Here is a 16,346-nt window from a genome sequence, read left to right as displayed (position 1 = left end):
CCAATCAGAACACCGGACCGTAATGGTTAGCGAAGTAGTGTATTGCGCTAACATTTTTTGGAATGTAATAATAATAATTTCAAAATGAATTGTAAAACATTTTATTTAATAAAAAAATAGATGAAAAGAGCGATCATTGCTCCCAGCATTAACCAGTCCAAAGCAAGTAGCCAATCAGGATGGCAGCAACCGTGATTTTATTTTAAGAGGAAGTCGATCAAATTAAAATTAAAAAAGCACTTATTCAGTAATAATAACAATAATGACATAAACATGAGTGATTAAAAAAATAAAAATATATTAAATAAATACATTTTTATATAAATGTATCAACACAATGAACAGCAGCAAAGCAACAGTTATCAGCAACAAACAATCCGAAGCAAGTTGCAAACATAATCAATCAGGACACCAGGACCATGGCTTCTCTTCCCAAAACTGTTTGGAAGGCCACGACGTTCATCAAGGTCGAATGCGGCTCCTATAACGTCTCTCATTAGATTGCATACATGTTCTATTAAAATGTTCAGGAAGTCCTCATCATCATCTAGGCCCAGGGTCCCCAAGTTCCGGTGGGGCCCGGGTCACAGCGTGGGTCCTCGTCGGGAAAGTTGACTGGCAGGGCGGTCTGCTGGTGGTGCTTCAGCCGGCCTAGGAGGCGCTCCACCACGGCGGGGTAAATGGCCGACACCTCCTTCCTTTCCTCGGGGTCCTTGTCCAAGTCGAACAGCATCACGGGCTTCAGGGGTTCGGAGCGCCGGGCCGAAGAATCGTTGTGGCCGGGCCGCGGAAACCAAACGCCGCAACCTGGACCGTATAGAAGGATTTGGCTTTTTCTCTGGATTGGTTCAGCTCAAAGGATGAATTTTGGACCATAACTGGCAATGGGAAAAAGCCAAACACGACAAATGGCCTTCACCTGGGTATCCAGTGAGCAGCTTCCAGTTTGAGGATCTGATGGCGGCGTGGATGGACACGTTGAAGCCGGACGAGAAGACTCCTTTGCCGTCCCGCTTCAAGCCAGGACCTGCGAGGAGGACGCTTTCAGGACGTGTATCCAGCCGAGATAAACAAACTAAAGCAGGCTGAACTGTTTGGAGGGGGGGGGGGGGGGGGGTCGTGTGTCACTGACTTACATGGGGCAATGTCCTTGTACATGGGGTCAATGTTGTGCAGGAGCTCCAGTCTGGGCGAGGCGAAGCCTTTGCTAGAACACAAACACAACGGCACACAAGCGAGATGTGTAAATCGAAAACAGCGCTCCCGCCCGTCACGCGCTCCGACCGCAGCGTCTGATAACATAAATAACTCTGCGCCGCACTCCCGCCCGCTTTCACTCTGCGGCCAATCAGAAAGCGGCGGCGCAGGTGGCGCTCAACTGAGGCGCGGCAACCAATGGGAGCGCCGCGGCGGGACGGGAGGTAGCACTTTGTGGTGCGGCGACCCCGAGTTTCACCTCCTCCTTCACCGCGTCCGCATTTAGGCACCGAGCGAAAAGACGTGTCCGTCAAAGTGGACTCGGCCGCTGTGAGGGGAAAAAACAAACAGAGTACGGCGGAATGCCCGACTCGTACCATTCGGAATTCCGGAAAGAATATCCGTTGTTCAGATATTATCCAAACTTGATCAAACGCATTCTAATTATTCCAGCATGATGAAATTTCTATTGCGATTATTTTGTCCAGGGTCCCCTTTGCTTTTTTTAGCCAAAGCAAGAAGCATTCATCACCTGATAGCGTTCCAAACGTCGAATCCATCCAGAGGCTTGGTGGCGTTGAGGCGGCCCCCCGCCAGTCCCACCAGCGTGGGTAGCCAATCGGAGACGTGAAGCAGCTCCCGGGTGGCGCTGCCCGGCCGCTCCAGGAGCGGCCCGGACACGAATCCCACGCCGCGGACTCCCCCCTCCCACAGAGACCACTTCTGGCCTCGCAGCGGCCAGTTGCTGGCGCCCTTTTCCGGCAAGCCGCCGTTATCTGTCCAAGGGAACCGACCGGGTCAGTGGCACACTTTTTAAGGGAGCGTTTTAATTTTCCTTTTTGGGTTGCAGGTGTTTACTACTGATAAACGCTCACGGCGGAAGTTTTATGTCTTCATAAAAGGCAACTAGATGGAAAGAGGTTTTAACAGCACTTCCACCAGAGTGTTTAATGGCCACTTCATGAATACTAGGCACAGCTATTTAAAACCCTGAGCTGCACTCTGTTGGACATGCAAGGTACTGCAACTACATTTTTTTCACATCCCGGATTATTGGAAGCGTGCGTGCGCGTACCTGTGGAGAAGACCAGAACTGTGTTGTCCCAAAGTCCAGCCTGACGCAAGGCCAAGCTAATGTTGCCAACCGCCTCGTCCATGGCCGACACCATGCCGGCGTAAAGTCGGCGATGCGGGTCCTGGATGAAGGCGTAGGGCGCCACGTAGCGCTGTGGCACCTGCAGGGGCGAATGGACGGCCTGCAGCGCTACGTACAGGAACAGAGGCTGAAACGTGAAAAGAAAAAAAAAAAAAAATGAACTCCACATATTTGAGAGAAAATATCAGCGAGTCACCTTTTTGGGGTCGTGTTTGGCGATGATCTGGACGGCCCTCTGGCTGAACATCTCAGTGGAATATTGACCTTTGTATCCCGGAGCGGGCGCTTCGTCCTCCCGCAGGTCTAAAGCGCAGCGGGTCTGGTTGATGGCAACGATGGGGTCACAACGGACGTGAGTGTAGTAGTCCTCGCTCCCCGTTAGATAGCCTGGAGAAGATATCCATAAAGTCTGTTCCCGTGTCTGTGGTGGAGATTAGACTCATTCAGGTACAAACCAAAGTAGGAGTGGAAGCCACGTCGCGTGGGCAGGCAGTCCTTCTTGTACATGCCCAGATGCCACTTGCCCACCATGTGGGTGGCGTAGCCCGCTCGGGACAACAGCTCGGGCAGGAGCGTCTCGTTCAGCGGCACGCAGTACGGCTGACACGGCCAGATGATCTGGTGCTGCATTCCTGTGTGGATCTGTCAATGTCAAACATGCAACATCCTGGTGGTGAAAGACCAAAACCAGAAGAGGAACAACAGTAACCACATCACATCCAACTGTCACTGCCACGATTGGTTTTCATGATCAATCATTATTATGATCATGATCATTTGTATCACGACAAGCTCACCTGGTAGCGTCCTGTCATGAGCTGGTTCCTGGATGGGGTGCAAAGCGGCTGGACGTAGTAGTTCTCCAGGCGGACCCCAGCGGCAGATAACTTGTCCAGATTGGGTGTGTTGATCTCCGAGCCGTGGTAACCGACGTCGTACCAGCCCAAGTCATCCGCCAGGATGAACACGATGTTCGGCTGCTTGGAGCTCGACGCAGCGGAGGAAGACAATGTCAATAGCAACGCGACCAAAGTCAGCTTTTCGGTCATGTTCGTCTTCAGACTTGAGGAAAGTGGAAGTGAAATGGCGTTCAGAAAAAGTAACTTTGAGCGAATTGGCTGGTTTTTGTGTTGAAATAAGCATCTAGTTCACGGATATCCGTCCCAGCCGTGACTCTTGAAAGCTCTGCCATCGACTCACGAGCCAACCAGATGCCTGGAAAGAAGATGGGCGAGTCACGTGAAAAAACCGGAAGTGGTACCAGCAGAACGGAAGCGGCGATGTTGTTCTCACGATATTAACTTGATTCAATTAACAACTTAGATTTGTCAATTTGAATATTCAAATTATTTTAGCAAAAACGTGGCAATATTTGTTTTGCATTTTTGGGGGGTGGCATTTTGAATTGGGTCGTAAGGATAATTTTTTTTTCAATTATTATTAAATTTGATATGAGTTGAATAAATACAGATATCGTTTTACAATTTCCATTCTAGCACTGTAGTTCTTCCAAAATTTGAAAGCTCTAACTAATGATAAAACAGTCATCCATTCTGATTTCCCTGAAGACAGCAAGTTCTATACACTTTATTTCTCACGGTATTAATGTACAGTATATTGTTTATTGCATATTTGTTAAAAAAATTATAAAAACTGTACAAATGTTTCATTCTGTGACTCACTAAAATGGTAATAGCATTATATCTCCAATTGTAAGAAACAAAACGTAAACCATGGAATTATAAAAATCAATTAAGACACTGCGGTTCAAGTACGTCATCAAACGTGAACGCTTGCCACCATTGTGCAGATTATTATTATTTTTTTTTATGCTTTGCTCTTGGCTTTGTTCTGCAAGCGGGTCCTGGTGGGCTCGGTGAGCACCAAGGGCTCCTGGATGATGGCGGCCGGGTACTTCTTCCCCAGCAGCTCCACCTCCACCTTGTGGCCTTCCGAGGACAGCTCCACGGGCAGGTAGGCGAAGGCCAGGCTGTGCTGGGCGCTGTAGCTGTAGGCCCCGGACGTGGTGTTGCCCACCACCTGATTGCGAATGAGCGCCAGTTGAAATATCCAAGGGATTTGGCAACAGCCGAGGGTGACGAGAGCAAACCTTTCCGTCGTGCCACACCGTCTCGTTGCCCTCGGGGTCCACGTCTTGCGTCTCCACCGCGAGGTAGGACAACTTCCTCTTCAGGCCCTTGGCTTTTATCTCCTGAAGCGCCGCCTTGCCGATGAAGTCGGCCGGCTGCTCCCATACAAAAAAAAAGTCTTGTGATTCAACAGCAGAAGACTTGGCAGCTTGCTAACCAAGCTAACTTGGTTACCTTGTTGAGCTTAATGAAGTAATCTAAGCCTGCCTCCAGAGGGTTGGTGTCACAATTCATCTAGAAAGAGGAGCAAGAGTCATGAAAAAGTCTTGAGGGGGGTATGAAAGGATCTATCTACCTCAGCCCCCCATCCTCTGAAGCCTTTCTCCAGCCTGAGGGAGGCCATGGCGTAGGTGCCAAAGTTGTCGATGCCTTCCTCTTCTCCCGCTTCCATTATGGCCCCGTAAACCGCCGCCATGTCCTTCTGGCTCATGTACAGCTCCCATCCCAGTTCGCCTACAAAGCACCAATCAGGTCAGCGAAAATAGAAGCAAAATCTCAACAATGACTCGCGTACCAGTGTAGGAGATCCTGATGGCTCGGAGCTTAACGCCGGCCAAGTGGATCCATTTGCACTGGAGAAATTTAAACCCTGAATGGCTCATGTCCTCCTGGGTGAGCTTTTGAAGGACGCTGCGAGAGTTGGGCCCGGCGACGCCCAGCACGCCCATTTCGTCCGTCACGTTGGCGATGTCGACGTCGTAGCCGCCCACGGCCGCTTCTGTCTCAATCCACCTACAGGGTGCGCCAAAAGTCACATTCTTTGGTTCTCAGAGGATTAGTGTCCTCCTGCTAGCTCCGCCAGTGTGTGCCAGTATTTATAGCTGCAATGAAAACTCTTGGCATGTGGAAGTTTGGCCAAATTGGCCTCTACACGAAACTGATCTGAGTTGAATTGCAAGCAAAGGCTTGAATTTATGACCTGCTCTTTGTAGCCAAAGGTGAAGTGGGACTAGCAGCTGCTGGAACCTTTTGGGTTTCAGCCAGCGGAGCAGAGTCTGAATCATTTCAAAGCGGCTTCAAATTGAGGTACCTGAGGTCATGTAGCTCCGATCCCGAGCCGGTGATGAGCAAAAACTCTCCCGGCGCCAACTGGGTGATGGTGACCTCAGCGTAGACTCTCCCGGTGGGCGTCAACATGTGGCTGATGTTGGTCTGGCCCACCTGAAGGCGCAAAGGGTGCGACGTGACATCCGGGGTCCGTTCCGCACCTACGAGGGTTCTCACCTTGGGCATGGTGTTCGCGAACAAGCGGTCCAGCAACTTGAGAGAGTCGGCCCCCTTCACAACAAACTTGCCGAAAGGCGTCAGGTCGATCACGCCCACCTTCTCCATCACCAGCTTGCATTCTCGGCCGACGGGCTCAAACCAATTTGTGCGCATGAAACTGGGCCTGGCCGACGGACGCGAGGAAAATCAGCTCTGGGTTTACGGTGGATCCCGGCTAAGGTTCCGCCTTACTTGTATCCGGTGTCGTCTCCCGCTTTATAGAACCAGTGTGGTTGCTCCCAGCCGGCGTGGAAGCCCATGGATGCTTTGTCCTTGAGAAGATGGTAAACGCCGCTCTTGCGGCAGGTCGGTCGGCCGGCAAAGCGCTCCTCCTTGGGGTATCCGACTGGGGAAGGGGGGACAAGGAGTCGAATGTCATTTGGTTGTCTGGACTGGACCAAAGCAGATTGGGCAATCTACTGAATCATTCCTTCACATCTGGCTGGAGATGGCATCTCCTCTTGCTCTTACCCACATTATTGAAGCCATAAGATTCTCGAGCTTTGGCGCAGAGGAAGGGCACGTCGACCCAGCTCCCGTAACGGTTGGGGTCGCATTCAATCAGGTCGTACGGAGGCTCGCCGTTTCGGATCCAGTCGCTGAGGAATTTTCCTACTCCGCCAGCGTGGATGACTCCGTACCTGAGCACGGGAGGCGGTAGGAAGCGTCGCCGCCGCCGGTGCTGTTCCTCAAACGGTGTCTTACCCGAATCCGATGGCCGTCCAGTAGTTGGGAACTCCTTGATGCGGTCCGACCATGGGCAGTAGGTCGGGGGTGTACGTGATGGGGCCGGAGACGATGTTGATAATGTCGGCTTTCTTGAGCACCGGAACCATCTCCATGGCCATTTCCACGTGCTCCATGATCCGGTCCAGGTCTGACTCAAACAGCTCCTTTCCAAAACCTGTAGTAGCGGTGGGGACATCTGAATCGGAAAGGACTCACCAAAGGGTCGCTAGCCGGCACACAGACCTGGGGGGACGCCGTCACGGACCCAAGAGTCCTGCAGGACCATCTTCTCCATCTTTTCATAAGGCCCAAACAGAAGGCCGTCCCTTTCCTGGCGCAGGTAGTACGAGCCCTCCAAATCTCGGATGACGGCCAGCTCCTTCTTGAGGGCTTTGACCTCCGGCACAGTGGCGGTCACAACATACTGGTGGTGCACCGGGATAGTGGGATGCTCAAACCCGATCATCTTGCCGACCTCGCGGGCCCAGAAACCTGAGACGGAGGGTTGGAAACTATCATTGCATGCTCAGACTTTTTTTTTCCTCTTCTTCTATTTACTCTGAAATGTTTCATGCGTTGCCAGCACTTGCTCAATACCTGGAAAGTATCTTGAGGTAACGAGTCACTGTTGTGTTATGTCATTTCAAAAAATCGAGGTAACGTCCAAAGTCCGTGTGTAGCCGCCAGCTGCTTATTCCAGACCAGCGGATGAAGTTATATTTAACATACGCAGCGGTTACGAGGCAAATACGTTGAAAGCGATCTCGCCCCGGCTCGCGTACGTCCTCATTTATAAAGGCTAATTTTATTCATACGCGAGTTGACCTCCGATAGCTGCTTTACTGCGATGTTAATTATTGGACAGCGTGTCTCGGTATGCAGGCGAGGACGGAAAACGGCCGCTGAAAAACAAAACCTAGCGAGAAAACCACCCGGACCCGGTTCGAGCTAGTTTTCCCTGAAGCTGAAGCGCTCCATGTGTGCAAAGGTCTGAGGAGTTAGATAACGCAATGAAAATGGGTCGACTGCAGTGTAAAAAAAATAAAAAATGTCTAAACTTTGACATTGGTTGGGTATTTTTCACACAAATGGTTGTTCTCTAAAAGAATTTTCATTTCTAAGCATCTTCCTGCTGGAAGCTTTCCATCCACCTGAGATTTTCAGATGAAGGGCGGTCGGTCGGGTTCAAACCTGTGGCGTTGACCACACGATTGGCCCGGATGGTTCCGTGAGGCGTCTGCACGTCCCATTTGCCGTCGGCTGTGGGCGCGAGGCCCGTGACGGGGGCGGGGTTGTAAATCTGAGCGCCGTACATGCGAGCGCCTGCCGCCAGCGCCATGGTCAGGGAGTACGGGTCGATATGGCCGTCTCCCGGGGTGTACAGACCGGCCAAGACCTGAAAGCGGCGGACAGCATATCAAATGTTACTTTTGGAAGTCTATTCTTGATTTGCGTTTGGACTACACCTTGTCCATGTTGAGCAGAGGGAAGAGTTCCTGGATCTTCTCAGGTCCGATCATGTACTGTTCCGTCACATGCCAGTGGGTGCGGGTCATCTGGTACCTCATCTCATCCACGCGGGCGGCCGTCGAGGCGATGCGGACGCTGCCCGGCTGATGAAAGCCCACCGCCTGCTCGCAACATCAACAAGCCAGGACGGTCCAGCGGCCTCCATCTTAAGACAGACCGACCGGCCGGCAGCTCACCTGTCCAGTCTCGGCTTCCAGTCGCTCGTAGAGTTTAACGCTGTCGTAATGGACTTTCTTGAGGTTGATGCCCGGATGGTAATAGGTGGTCAACCCGGCCTATGATGAGGGGAAAACCAAAATGAACTCTGAGCCTGTCACACATTTTCATCTTCTGGTTGAAAATACCGCATGCCAAGTGGATCCGGCGGTCAGTTCGGACTTCTCCAGCAGGACCACGTCCTTCATGCCGCTTTTGGCCAGGTGGTAGACGAGACTTGTGCCCACGCAGCCCCCTCCGATGACCACCGTCTCGGCTGTGTCCTTCCATCGCTTGCCCAACACGGAAGACGCGTCACTGACGGGATGGGACAAAAAAATGGACAATGAAATTCATCTCGACAAATGATGATCCGCAGCATTACAACAATATAGGGCGCATCTCAAAGTTGCGCTTTTCTTCTATAAAACGCAAACAGTTCATCGACAATAGCGCCTCTGCTGGTCGCAGCAACATTCACGTGAATGTCCCTATTTGTTTTCATTGCCAATGCTCTGAAGCTTGATTATGCGTCATTTCTCACCTTTGCTCATCTCTTCTCCTCGTCGTGCAGCTGATAGTCCGCGAAGGCTGAAGAAGGGAAAAAGTGCCAGAACGCGCCCTGGAGCGTAGGTGCACCTTGAGCAGCTTTAACATGAGAGCAGACATGACTCTCAAAAGCCAAAAGGAAAAAAAAAAAAGAGGGACCGGCTGGAGAAATTGACGTGAAGTTATAAATGCCTCACTGGCCCTGCAACTGGACTCTGGACCCGCCCCACGGGGTCGCCGGGCGTCTGTGGACGTAACTTGAACTCTCCCCACCACCCTCAATCTAGGTCACTCTATTATTCATTTTTTAAATATACGGCTTATTGAATGTTACTTTTGGAAGGCAATTCTTAATTTTATTTGTTCTTATTCTCTCATGTATACTACATCATAGAACTCAACAGACTTTAAGATCAAGAAATGAAACATAGAATTGGCTCCTAAAAATAGCTTTAAACAAACAACCTGCCTTTTTCCTTCTTAGATTTCATTGCGGCAACATTATTTTGCGATCTAGAGTCAAGTTAGATAACATTTGCCACTCTTTTGAGGCTGTTTCCCGAGTTGAACTGTGAAAGTCTCTGTGTCTGTGTTATACTGCCCCCGTGTGGCGAAAGCACAAACACACAAGAAAAAGGAGCAACACAATGTCCATGGATGGAAAAGATTTCCCTCCTGAATGAACATGTCTTTGGGAAAAATAGCCACGACAGGCTGTGGTGGTCCTGGTGTGCTATGCCGTGAGATATTTTAATCATTTCAAGGGGGGCAGGGGGGTCTCACTCCTCCCCAACTCAATATCATGTGTCAGTCATTGATGAGGGACTTATCGAATGAATGGCTTCTCTGCAGCCATGTTTGAAACATCAACACTCTTTTTGCAAAAGATTTGAGAAGCAATGCAGCTGCACGTCTGAGATACGAAAAGTTGTTAAATATAGCCAGCACATGGCAAGTTGTTATTTTTCTCTCCAACTGCTCGGGAATATTTAAGTTCAATTTTTCCTCTGGGTGAGGGGTTGAAATACGATGAGTGTTCTAAAAGTGAAACTGTCCCCCCCACACACACCCACACACACATCCAGAAGGTATAAAAGCTCCTTGGCCGCCTGAAGAGAGCCCTTCCCCATCTCGGAAACGACCAAGCGCAACCATGGCACCGGCAGGGACAAAGAAGGTACAAGATGATCTCGTTTTTTTTATTATTTTGACAAAAGTACTTACCTCTGATGTCATCCAGGGCATCCTGGAGAGGCTGAACGCCGGCGAGGTGGTCATCGGCGACGGCGGCTTCGTCTTCGCCTTGGAGAAGCGAGGCTACGTCAAGGCGGGGCCGTGGACGCCCGAGGCCGCCTCCGAGCACCCCGAAGCGGGTATCGTACATGACATTCTATGAATGAGAAAACGTTTTTGGTTTTTTTCAACTGGTGTGGACAAAAGCGGACCAATCGAGTGACTCGAATATCCTTGTGATGTTTTGCTTTGACGGCTTTCAGTGCGGCAGCTGCACAGGGAGTTCCTCAGGGCGGGATCCAACGTCATGCAGACTTTCACCTTCTACGCCAGCGACGACAAGCTGGTGAACCGGGGTCACACCCAGCACTTCACCGTGAGTGCCCCCCCCAGCACGCTCCACAACAACCGGAAATGAAATAGTCGAGCTTCAGCGGGACAGTGGCCCTCTCAACTGACCCGAACGGCTCCTCTTACCGCCGTGGCTCCGTTTAGATCTGCAGCTGCCTCGCGTCGTGTAAGATGAACCCGTAATTGTCTCGCTCGCCTGCAGGGGCAGCAAATCAACGAAGCGGCGTGCGACCTGGCCAGGCAGGTGGCCGACGAGGGCGACGCCCTGGTGGCGGGCGGCGTGTCCCAGACCCCCGCCTACCTCAGCTGCAAGAGCCAGGACGAGGTCAAGGCCATCTTCAAGAAGCAGATGGACGTCTTTGTGAGCAAGAACGTCGACTTCTTGATCGCAGAGGTATTGGAACGGACGGACGGACGGACGGCGGATGCGGCCCACCAATGCCTGGCCTCAATTCATCCGTGATCTTTGCAGTACTTTGAGCACGTGGAGGAGGCCGAGTGGGCGGTGCAGGTCCTGAAAGGCACCGGCAAGCCGGTGGCAGCCACGCTGTGCATCGGACCCGAGGGGGACCTGAACGGAGTCAGCCCGGGAGAGTGCGCCGTCCGCCTCGTCAAAGCCGGTAGCCAAACGGAAAAAGCCCACCCGCCTTTCCGAGCCTCACGTTTCCTTCCTCGCCCGCAGGCGCCGACATCGTGGGAGTCAACTGTCACTTTGACCCGGCCACCTGCGTGCGCACGGTCGCCATGATGAAAGCGGGCGTGGAGAAAGCCGGCCTGAAGGCGCACTACATGAGCCAGCCCTTGGCCTACCACACGCCTGACTGCAACAAACAGGGATTCATCGATCTGCCCGAGTTCCCCTTCAGTACGTTCCACCTCACCTTATTGACAATTAAGAACTCGACGCCGGGTTGTACTTGACCAAATTGTTCCCGGCCAGGTCTGGAGCCGAGGATCCTGACCCGCTGGGACATGCAGAAGTACGCCCGGGAAGCGTACGCCGCCGGAATTCGCTATATCGGCGGCTGCTGCGGTTTCGAGCCCTACCACGTACGAGCCTTGGCCGAGGAGCTGGCGCCCGAGAGGGGCTTCCTGCCGGCGGGTTCCGACAAGCACGGCCTGTGGGGCAGCGGCCTGGAGATGCACACCAAGCCTTGGTGCAGAGCCAGGTAGCGTATCGCGCCCACGGAAACGTCACCGTTAAATTCAAAGCCATCCTCACCCACCTTCGTGTCTTTGCTTCAGGGCCCGCCGAGACTACTGGGAGAAGCTGAAGCCGGCGTCCGGTCGTCCACTGTGCCCTTCTATGTCCGTGCCAGACAGCTGGGGGGTCACCAAAGGTCACGCGGACCTCATGCAGCAGAAGGAGGCCACCAGTAAGGAGCAGCTCCAAGATCTGTTCAGCAAAGCCGACAAAGGCCAGTGAGAACCCGTCATGAGTGCAAATGTCATTTTTACAGCAACAATAAATGTTTACAAAAGCTTCTTTTTCTCCTCTTCTGATTTCTTTGCCCTACCGAAAATGGTCTTGCTCAGGAGAACAATGCTGACACCTAGTGGACATTTGGAAAGTGCAATTTTTGGAAAAAAAGAAGAATACAAAAGAGCTCAAGTTAGATATCTTGGATGTATCTTAAAATACCAACCGACAATCCATCCTTCCTAAGAAACAAGAAAAAAAGATTTTTAAAAATAGTTTTATTGAATCTAGAAACAATAAATATGCAGACATTACCATCATGTCATCATGCAAACCTAGAACAGCACAATCTTCTAACCCCCCCCCCACACACACACATACACACGTTTCGATTGTCAGTGTTCCGAACAGCTTTCACACCTTGAAATAAACAAGATTTCAGCAAAAATTAAAACGATTCAAGATGTTAGTAATTACATTCCGATTAAAGTGAAATTTCAAGACTGGATGGCTTTTTCGTAAGTAGTCTGTGAATAAGGCAAGTGCGCTCACATTATCTAGTCATTTGTCAATGTGGTCAGTATCCATAATAATAATAATGATGAGAGGGAGTGTGGGCCATCCTGAGTGGAAGTGAGGTAAATGGGCACACGCCAGACGCCTAAAGTGCAAGCTGGCGTGACAGCTGTGTTTTCATTTTCTGTTTCTACCGACCTGGAGTGGAAAGCGCTTAGTTACTGCTGCAGCTGCTGTGAAATGCGGGCCATCAATAAAGTTGCATCGTAGAAAGGAAATCCAAAGACAGAAAAGGAAATCCACTATTACGGAACTAAATCTAGTTATTTTGATCAGGTTAATCCAATCGTGGCTTTGCTATTTTATCTTTTGAAATGGAAAAAGGAGCAAAATGAAAGCAGGCATTGTGATGGGACTAAAACGCAAATAGAATGCTATTCACAGGAACGCCAGTGGAGGGCAGTGGCGATTCACTTTGCATTGGGTTTGGATGTTAGCGATTTCTTCATTTAGCAGTCTTGGGGACAGCAAAAGACAAGAGAAATACAAAAATCAATAGTTTCCTTCCAGTGTGGCCCTAATACTCTCACGAGCTCTTTTTTCTTTCTTTCTTTTTTGAAAGGAGGCGAGGCAGGATGTAGGAAAATCGAAAGAAGAGGGGTGCTGAGAGACCAAAACCTTCAGGGCGCATGCGTAGTCTGATGGCGCCGCTCAGATGTGCTCCTTGAAGGCTCCCCGGGCCGCATTGGAGGTGGCGCTAGCGGCGGCCGCCTGCACCGTCTTATTGGACATGACGCCGGTGGCCAGCTCCTGTTGGGCCTTCTGGAAGCTGGCGCCGGTGGTGCGGTACAAAGTGTGCACCTGGCGGAGAAGGAAAAAACAAAACAAAAAAAAAGCGTGAAAACGGCGGGAGGGCGTCTAAGGGCGGCGACATACCTTCTTAAACATGATGAGCGACATGACGGCCAGCGAGGTGAACAGCGCCGCCACCAGGATCATCAACACGCCCGCGGCCACGTTGGTATTCAGGCACATCAGGGCCGAGATCCAGCCGCTGAAGACGGACCGGAGGTGTTCTTATTGTTTTGCAATCCTTTTTTTTTTTTTTTTTTTAATCAGTATTCGTGTACTTGAATGTTTCCTACCAAGCTCCCCATCCGGCGATGCCGACGCTCTGCAGCACGTAAATGCCCAGCTGGCATATGTACACGAAGAAGAACAGGAAGAAGCGGAACGAGCTGTCACTCCTGCCGGGCAAGACGTCGGTGACGCAAAAGCGGGAGCGGGACGTCAACGTGCTCGGTCGGGAACTCACTTGAAGGCCCCGTAGACGGGCCGGTACCAGCACACGAAAGAGCACGGCGTGAAGAGCAGGAACCACAGGATGGCCAGACCAAAGTCCACGCCGCGATTCGTGTCCACGCCGAACCAAGCCAGAGCGCCGACCAGGTTGGCCAGCAGCGTCCCCGTGTGGACTGGAGGTGAAGCGCACACATCACGTTTCAGCGCTACTCCGCAGCGTCGCGTGACTGCGGCTCGTGGCAAGAAACTCACACATCCACAGGTAGTACATGAGCTTGACCGTCTTCTGGTACTCCACGGGAATGTCCACCGTAATGTCATGATAGAAACACGGGCCCACCGGGAACTTCTCCGGGAGCGGCGGCCAGTTGTTTCTCCTGCCTGGGGGGGTGTTGAAGATTTTTTTCTCAGTCAGGACCTATTCAAATAATTTTGTAGATGGTGACGCACCTCCAGAAACGTTGAGTGACTGCATCTCCCTCTCTCGTCGGTCCAGCTCGGCCGCTTTCCTTTCCAGCTCTTCTTGCCTCTTCAGCAGCTCGCTGGCGCCCCCCGTCGAGTCCTGCGCGCCAGCGACGTCGGTGGCTTTGTTAAATAGTTGGGGGTCGTGGCGGGAAGAGGCTACCTGCGCCTGAGATTGCGAGTAAACCGGAGGCTCCTCGGTGGGCTTCATGACGGCGGGCTGCGTCGGGACGCCAGGCGCCACCAAGAGGGGCTTGCTCGTCGTCATGGCCGTCTAGACGAGAAGAGTGAAAATGACGCCGTCCATCCAATCTGACCGAGACACACTCGCATGGTAAAATACTGACTAGTTTGGAGTCTGTGAAGGGGTTGTATTCTTCTAATCCCGCAGCCATCGCTGTCGACGTCTGTCTCGCCAGTGTCACGGAAGGATCCTGAAAGAAATGGCGAGAATCCATTCGGCATGTAAAAACTACAAATTGATAGCAATACGCAAGACAACGCAGCAAATGGAGTCAAGCAGCCCAAAATGTACCTTGCTCGCCAGCCTTAAGGTCAACGCGCATGCCAAGGTCCTGCCCGCCTGCTAGCTTAGCATCAGCCTTGCACACGCGCTGGCTTGATTCAAAGTGAGGCGATGATCGCCGTCCTCCTGACCACATCCCTCGCTATTGCCCTCCCACACACAAACTTGTCACCAGACCGCCATCCTAAATAATTCACCCGGAGCCTGGCGTGAAACATGAATACGGCACAACATGCCAAACACCACTGTTTGCTTGTAAAATGAGGATGATTTGGATTATTATGACTACTTTTTTTTGGAAGAGTAAATTTTTGGAAAGAGGATGAGTTCTCGAGATAATCGATGGATCGAAAATATCTAACTTCCTTCGAGAAAAATGTCAATCTTGTCTAGGGAGAAACACTGCTACCGAGAAAACACAATATTTGGTAGGGGACCTTTACAATAGTTGTTTTTTTTTTTTTTATATACACAACCTTTTCTAGAATCAGACTGGAAAAATTCACATTGGAGTCAAACTCGAGAAGGGTTGTTCCGATTTGCAGGGAAAGTAGGCCGAGCCGGGGCGAGTGGTGGTGTAGCCTGCGGGTGGAGGGGGGGCCGTCATCTTCACATATGCTTCCTTTCGTGAGCCCTCCGGCACTAGCGTGCATGCCAAAAACATGTTGGACCTGCAGGGTTCTGTTTGAATAATTCACAATTTGGCAGAAAATATGGACTCAATTTTAATCGAATAATAGGATCGATACTAACAGCGGTTGACTTATTGTCTGAAAAGCATCCACACAGAAAGGCTGAAGAAAAACTTTTGTTGTGACCCTGCAGTTAGGTTTCATAAATTGATCTCGAACTTCCGACTGTCTTTAAGGCCGTGAAGGTGACTGAATGATGGAATGTTTGTTGGAAGGCAGGTCAATATTTGTGTTTATGGCTTAAAAACATATTTATGACTTCAAGATACGAAAGTAAACTACAAAATGTGCCAGAAATAAAAGCAAACACAGGCAGTCAAGTATCAGTAATGCATTCTTTTCACAGTTCAATCTATATGGTCCATTTTGTAGATTAAAAAAAAATTATATATATATATACCAGCTCCTGTTATTCATTTATTTTTAACCACAATCTCATGTCGTCAGCTTGATGCAGATAGACCGAAGAAACTTTAAAACAGGCGTTCGTGTAAATTTACATTTCATTGTCGTCATCTTATAAAACCGGCTGCGCGTGTCAACATGTAAATAGTGATAATGTGGCTAAGCTAAGGTAACTAGCCAGCCAATCTTACCTGAAACGGGTTGCTGAGCTCCGGTTCCGTGAACGGGTTACTGTCGTGTTCCGACATGACTGTACCGCCTTCACGGACGTGAGTTTTGTTGAAATGTCAGTCTTTTATGTCTAAAAGATTCAAATTATTCGTGAAAAGGCTTCAGGAAGCAGCTGACAGTCACGTCTAATGTTGACCGTCTCCTCAGAGATTCTCTATTGAGGAGAGGAACACCCGTAAATGCGGAAGCAGTGAAACTTACGTCTAGTTTTTCAATTGTTCGACGCTAAAAGTGCATTTTTAAGATGTCAAACAATATGACAAAAACTTACGTTAAAACAGTGTCGTAAAAACACATTTTGCTAGATGGAAAATGATGCTAAACACACATTTACGAAACGAACTTGGCTCGAGTTGTGTCACGTGTTTGCATGCGTCCCGTATAATGTAGCGCATTCAGAGACGCTTCCTGGGGAGAGATGAATTTACAATGTAAC

General features: G+C 50.5%; 4 protein-coding genes across 10 annotated transcripts; 1 reads left to right on the top strand and 3 right to left on the bottom strand.

Moving 5' to 3' along the window:
• Positions 1-147: 147 nt before the first annotated feature.
• arsb (arylsulfatase B) lies at positions 148-3,701 on the bottom strand. Of its 2 annotated transcripts, none has more exons than XM_085926065.1 (8): positions 3,151-3,701; positions 2,809-2,995; positions 2,550-2,740; positions 2,273-2,480; positions 1,730-1,973; positions 1,137-1,207; positions 920-1,027; positions 148-807 (listed from the first exon to the last, which is right to left on the bottom strand). In XM_085926065.1, exons 1-8 carry the CDS (start codon positions 3,400-3,402, stop codon positions 548-550), a joined length of 1,521 nt encoding a protein of 506 aa, XP_085782191.1. In that variant the 5' UTR covers positions 3,403-3,701; the 3' UTR covers positions 148-547. The 2 variants fall into 2 exon arrangements, with proteins under 2 accessions (XP_085782191.1, XP_085782192.1); XM_085926066.1 differs by having other exon boundaries at positions 2,809-3,020; positions 3,151-3,290.
• A 209-nt stretch (positions 3,702-3,910) lies between these two features.
• On the bottom strand, positions 3,911-8,990 carry dmgdh (dimethylglycine dehydrogenase). The gene is made up of 16 exons (XM_085926063.1): positions 8,768-8,990; positions 8,373-8,541; positions 8,205-8,303; positions 7,965-8,129; positions 7,690-7,894; positions 6,742-6,990; positions 6,475-6,673; positions 6,241-6,410; positions 5,962-6,115; positions 5,728-5,893; positions 5,534-5,664; positions 5,018-5,235; positions 4,799-4,956; positions 4,678-4,737; positions 4,464-4,598; positions 3,911-4,393 (listed from the first exon to the last, which is right to left on the bottom strand). The coding sequence occupies exons 1-16, from the start codon at positions 8,890-8,892 to the stop codon at positions 4,181-4,183; spliced, it is 2,616 nt and encodes an 871-aa protein (XP_085782189.1). The 5' UTR covers positions 8,893-8,990; the 3' UTR covers positions 3,911-4,180.
• Positions 8,467-11,828, top strand: bhmt (betaine-homocysteine methyltransferase). The gene is made up of 9 exons (XM_085926067.1): positions 8,467-9,059; positions 9,858-9,949; positions 10,013-10,145; positions 10,269-10,381; positions 10,559-10,750; positions 10,829-10,976; positions 11,039-11,221; positions 11,297-11,525; positions 11,602-11,828. Exons 2-9 carry the CDS (start codon positions 9,926-9,928, stop codon positions 11,780-11,782), a joined length of 1,203 nt encoding a protein of 400 aa, XP_085782193.1. The 5' UTR covers positions 8,467-9,059; positions 9,858-9,925; the 3' UTR covers positions 11,783-11,828.
• A 311-nt stretch (positions 11,829-12,139) lies between these two features.
• LOC147048410 (secretory carrier-associated membrane protein 1-like) lies at positions 12,140-16,325 on the bottom strand. 6 transcript variants are annotated; one of them, XM_085926996.1, is made up of 10 exons: positions 15,871-16,084; positions 15,059-15,263; positions 14,404-14,490; positions 14,220-14,330; positions 14,045-14,156; positions 13,847-13,975; positions 13,608-13,767; positions 13,438-13,539; positions 13,229-13,346; positions 12,140-13,153 (listed from the first exon to the last, which is right to left on the bottom strand). In XM_085926996.1, the coding sequence occupies exons 2-10, from the start codon at positions 15,233-15,235 to the stop codon at positions 13,004-13,006; spliced, it is 1,146 nt and encodes a 381-aa protein (XP_085783122.1). In that variant the 5' UTR covers positions 15,236-15,263; positions 15,871-16,084; the 3' UTR covers positions 12,140-13,003. The 6 variants fall into 6 exon arrangements, with proteins under 6 accessions (XP_085783122.1, XP_085783126.1, XP_085783124.1 ...); XM_085927000.1 differs by lacking the exon at positions 15,059-15,263 and adding an exon at positions 16,239-16,325 and having other exon boundaries at positions 14,045-14,330; positions 15,871-15,980; XM_085926998.1 differs by lacking the exon at positions 15,059-15,263 and adding an exon at positions 16,182-16,303 and having other exon boundaries at positions 14,045-14,330; positions 15,871-15,980.
• Positions 16,326-16,346: the final 21 nt, after the last annotated feature.

Source organism: Syngnathus leptorhynchus, chromosome 12 (genome assembly GCF_054491065.1).
Source record: "Syngnathus leptorhynchus isolate UIUO chromosome 12, UIUO_Slep, whole genome shotgun sequence".
Classification (NCBI taxonomy): Eukaryota; Metazoa; Chordata; class Actinopteri; order Syngnathiformes; family Syngnathidae; genus Syngnathus; species Syngnathus leptorhynchus.
The sequence above is the reverse complement of the archived record's forward strand: the minus strand, read 5'-3'. Positions and strand labels throughout refer to the sequence as shown.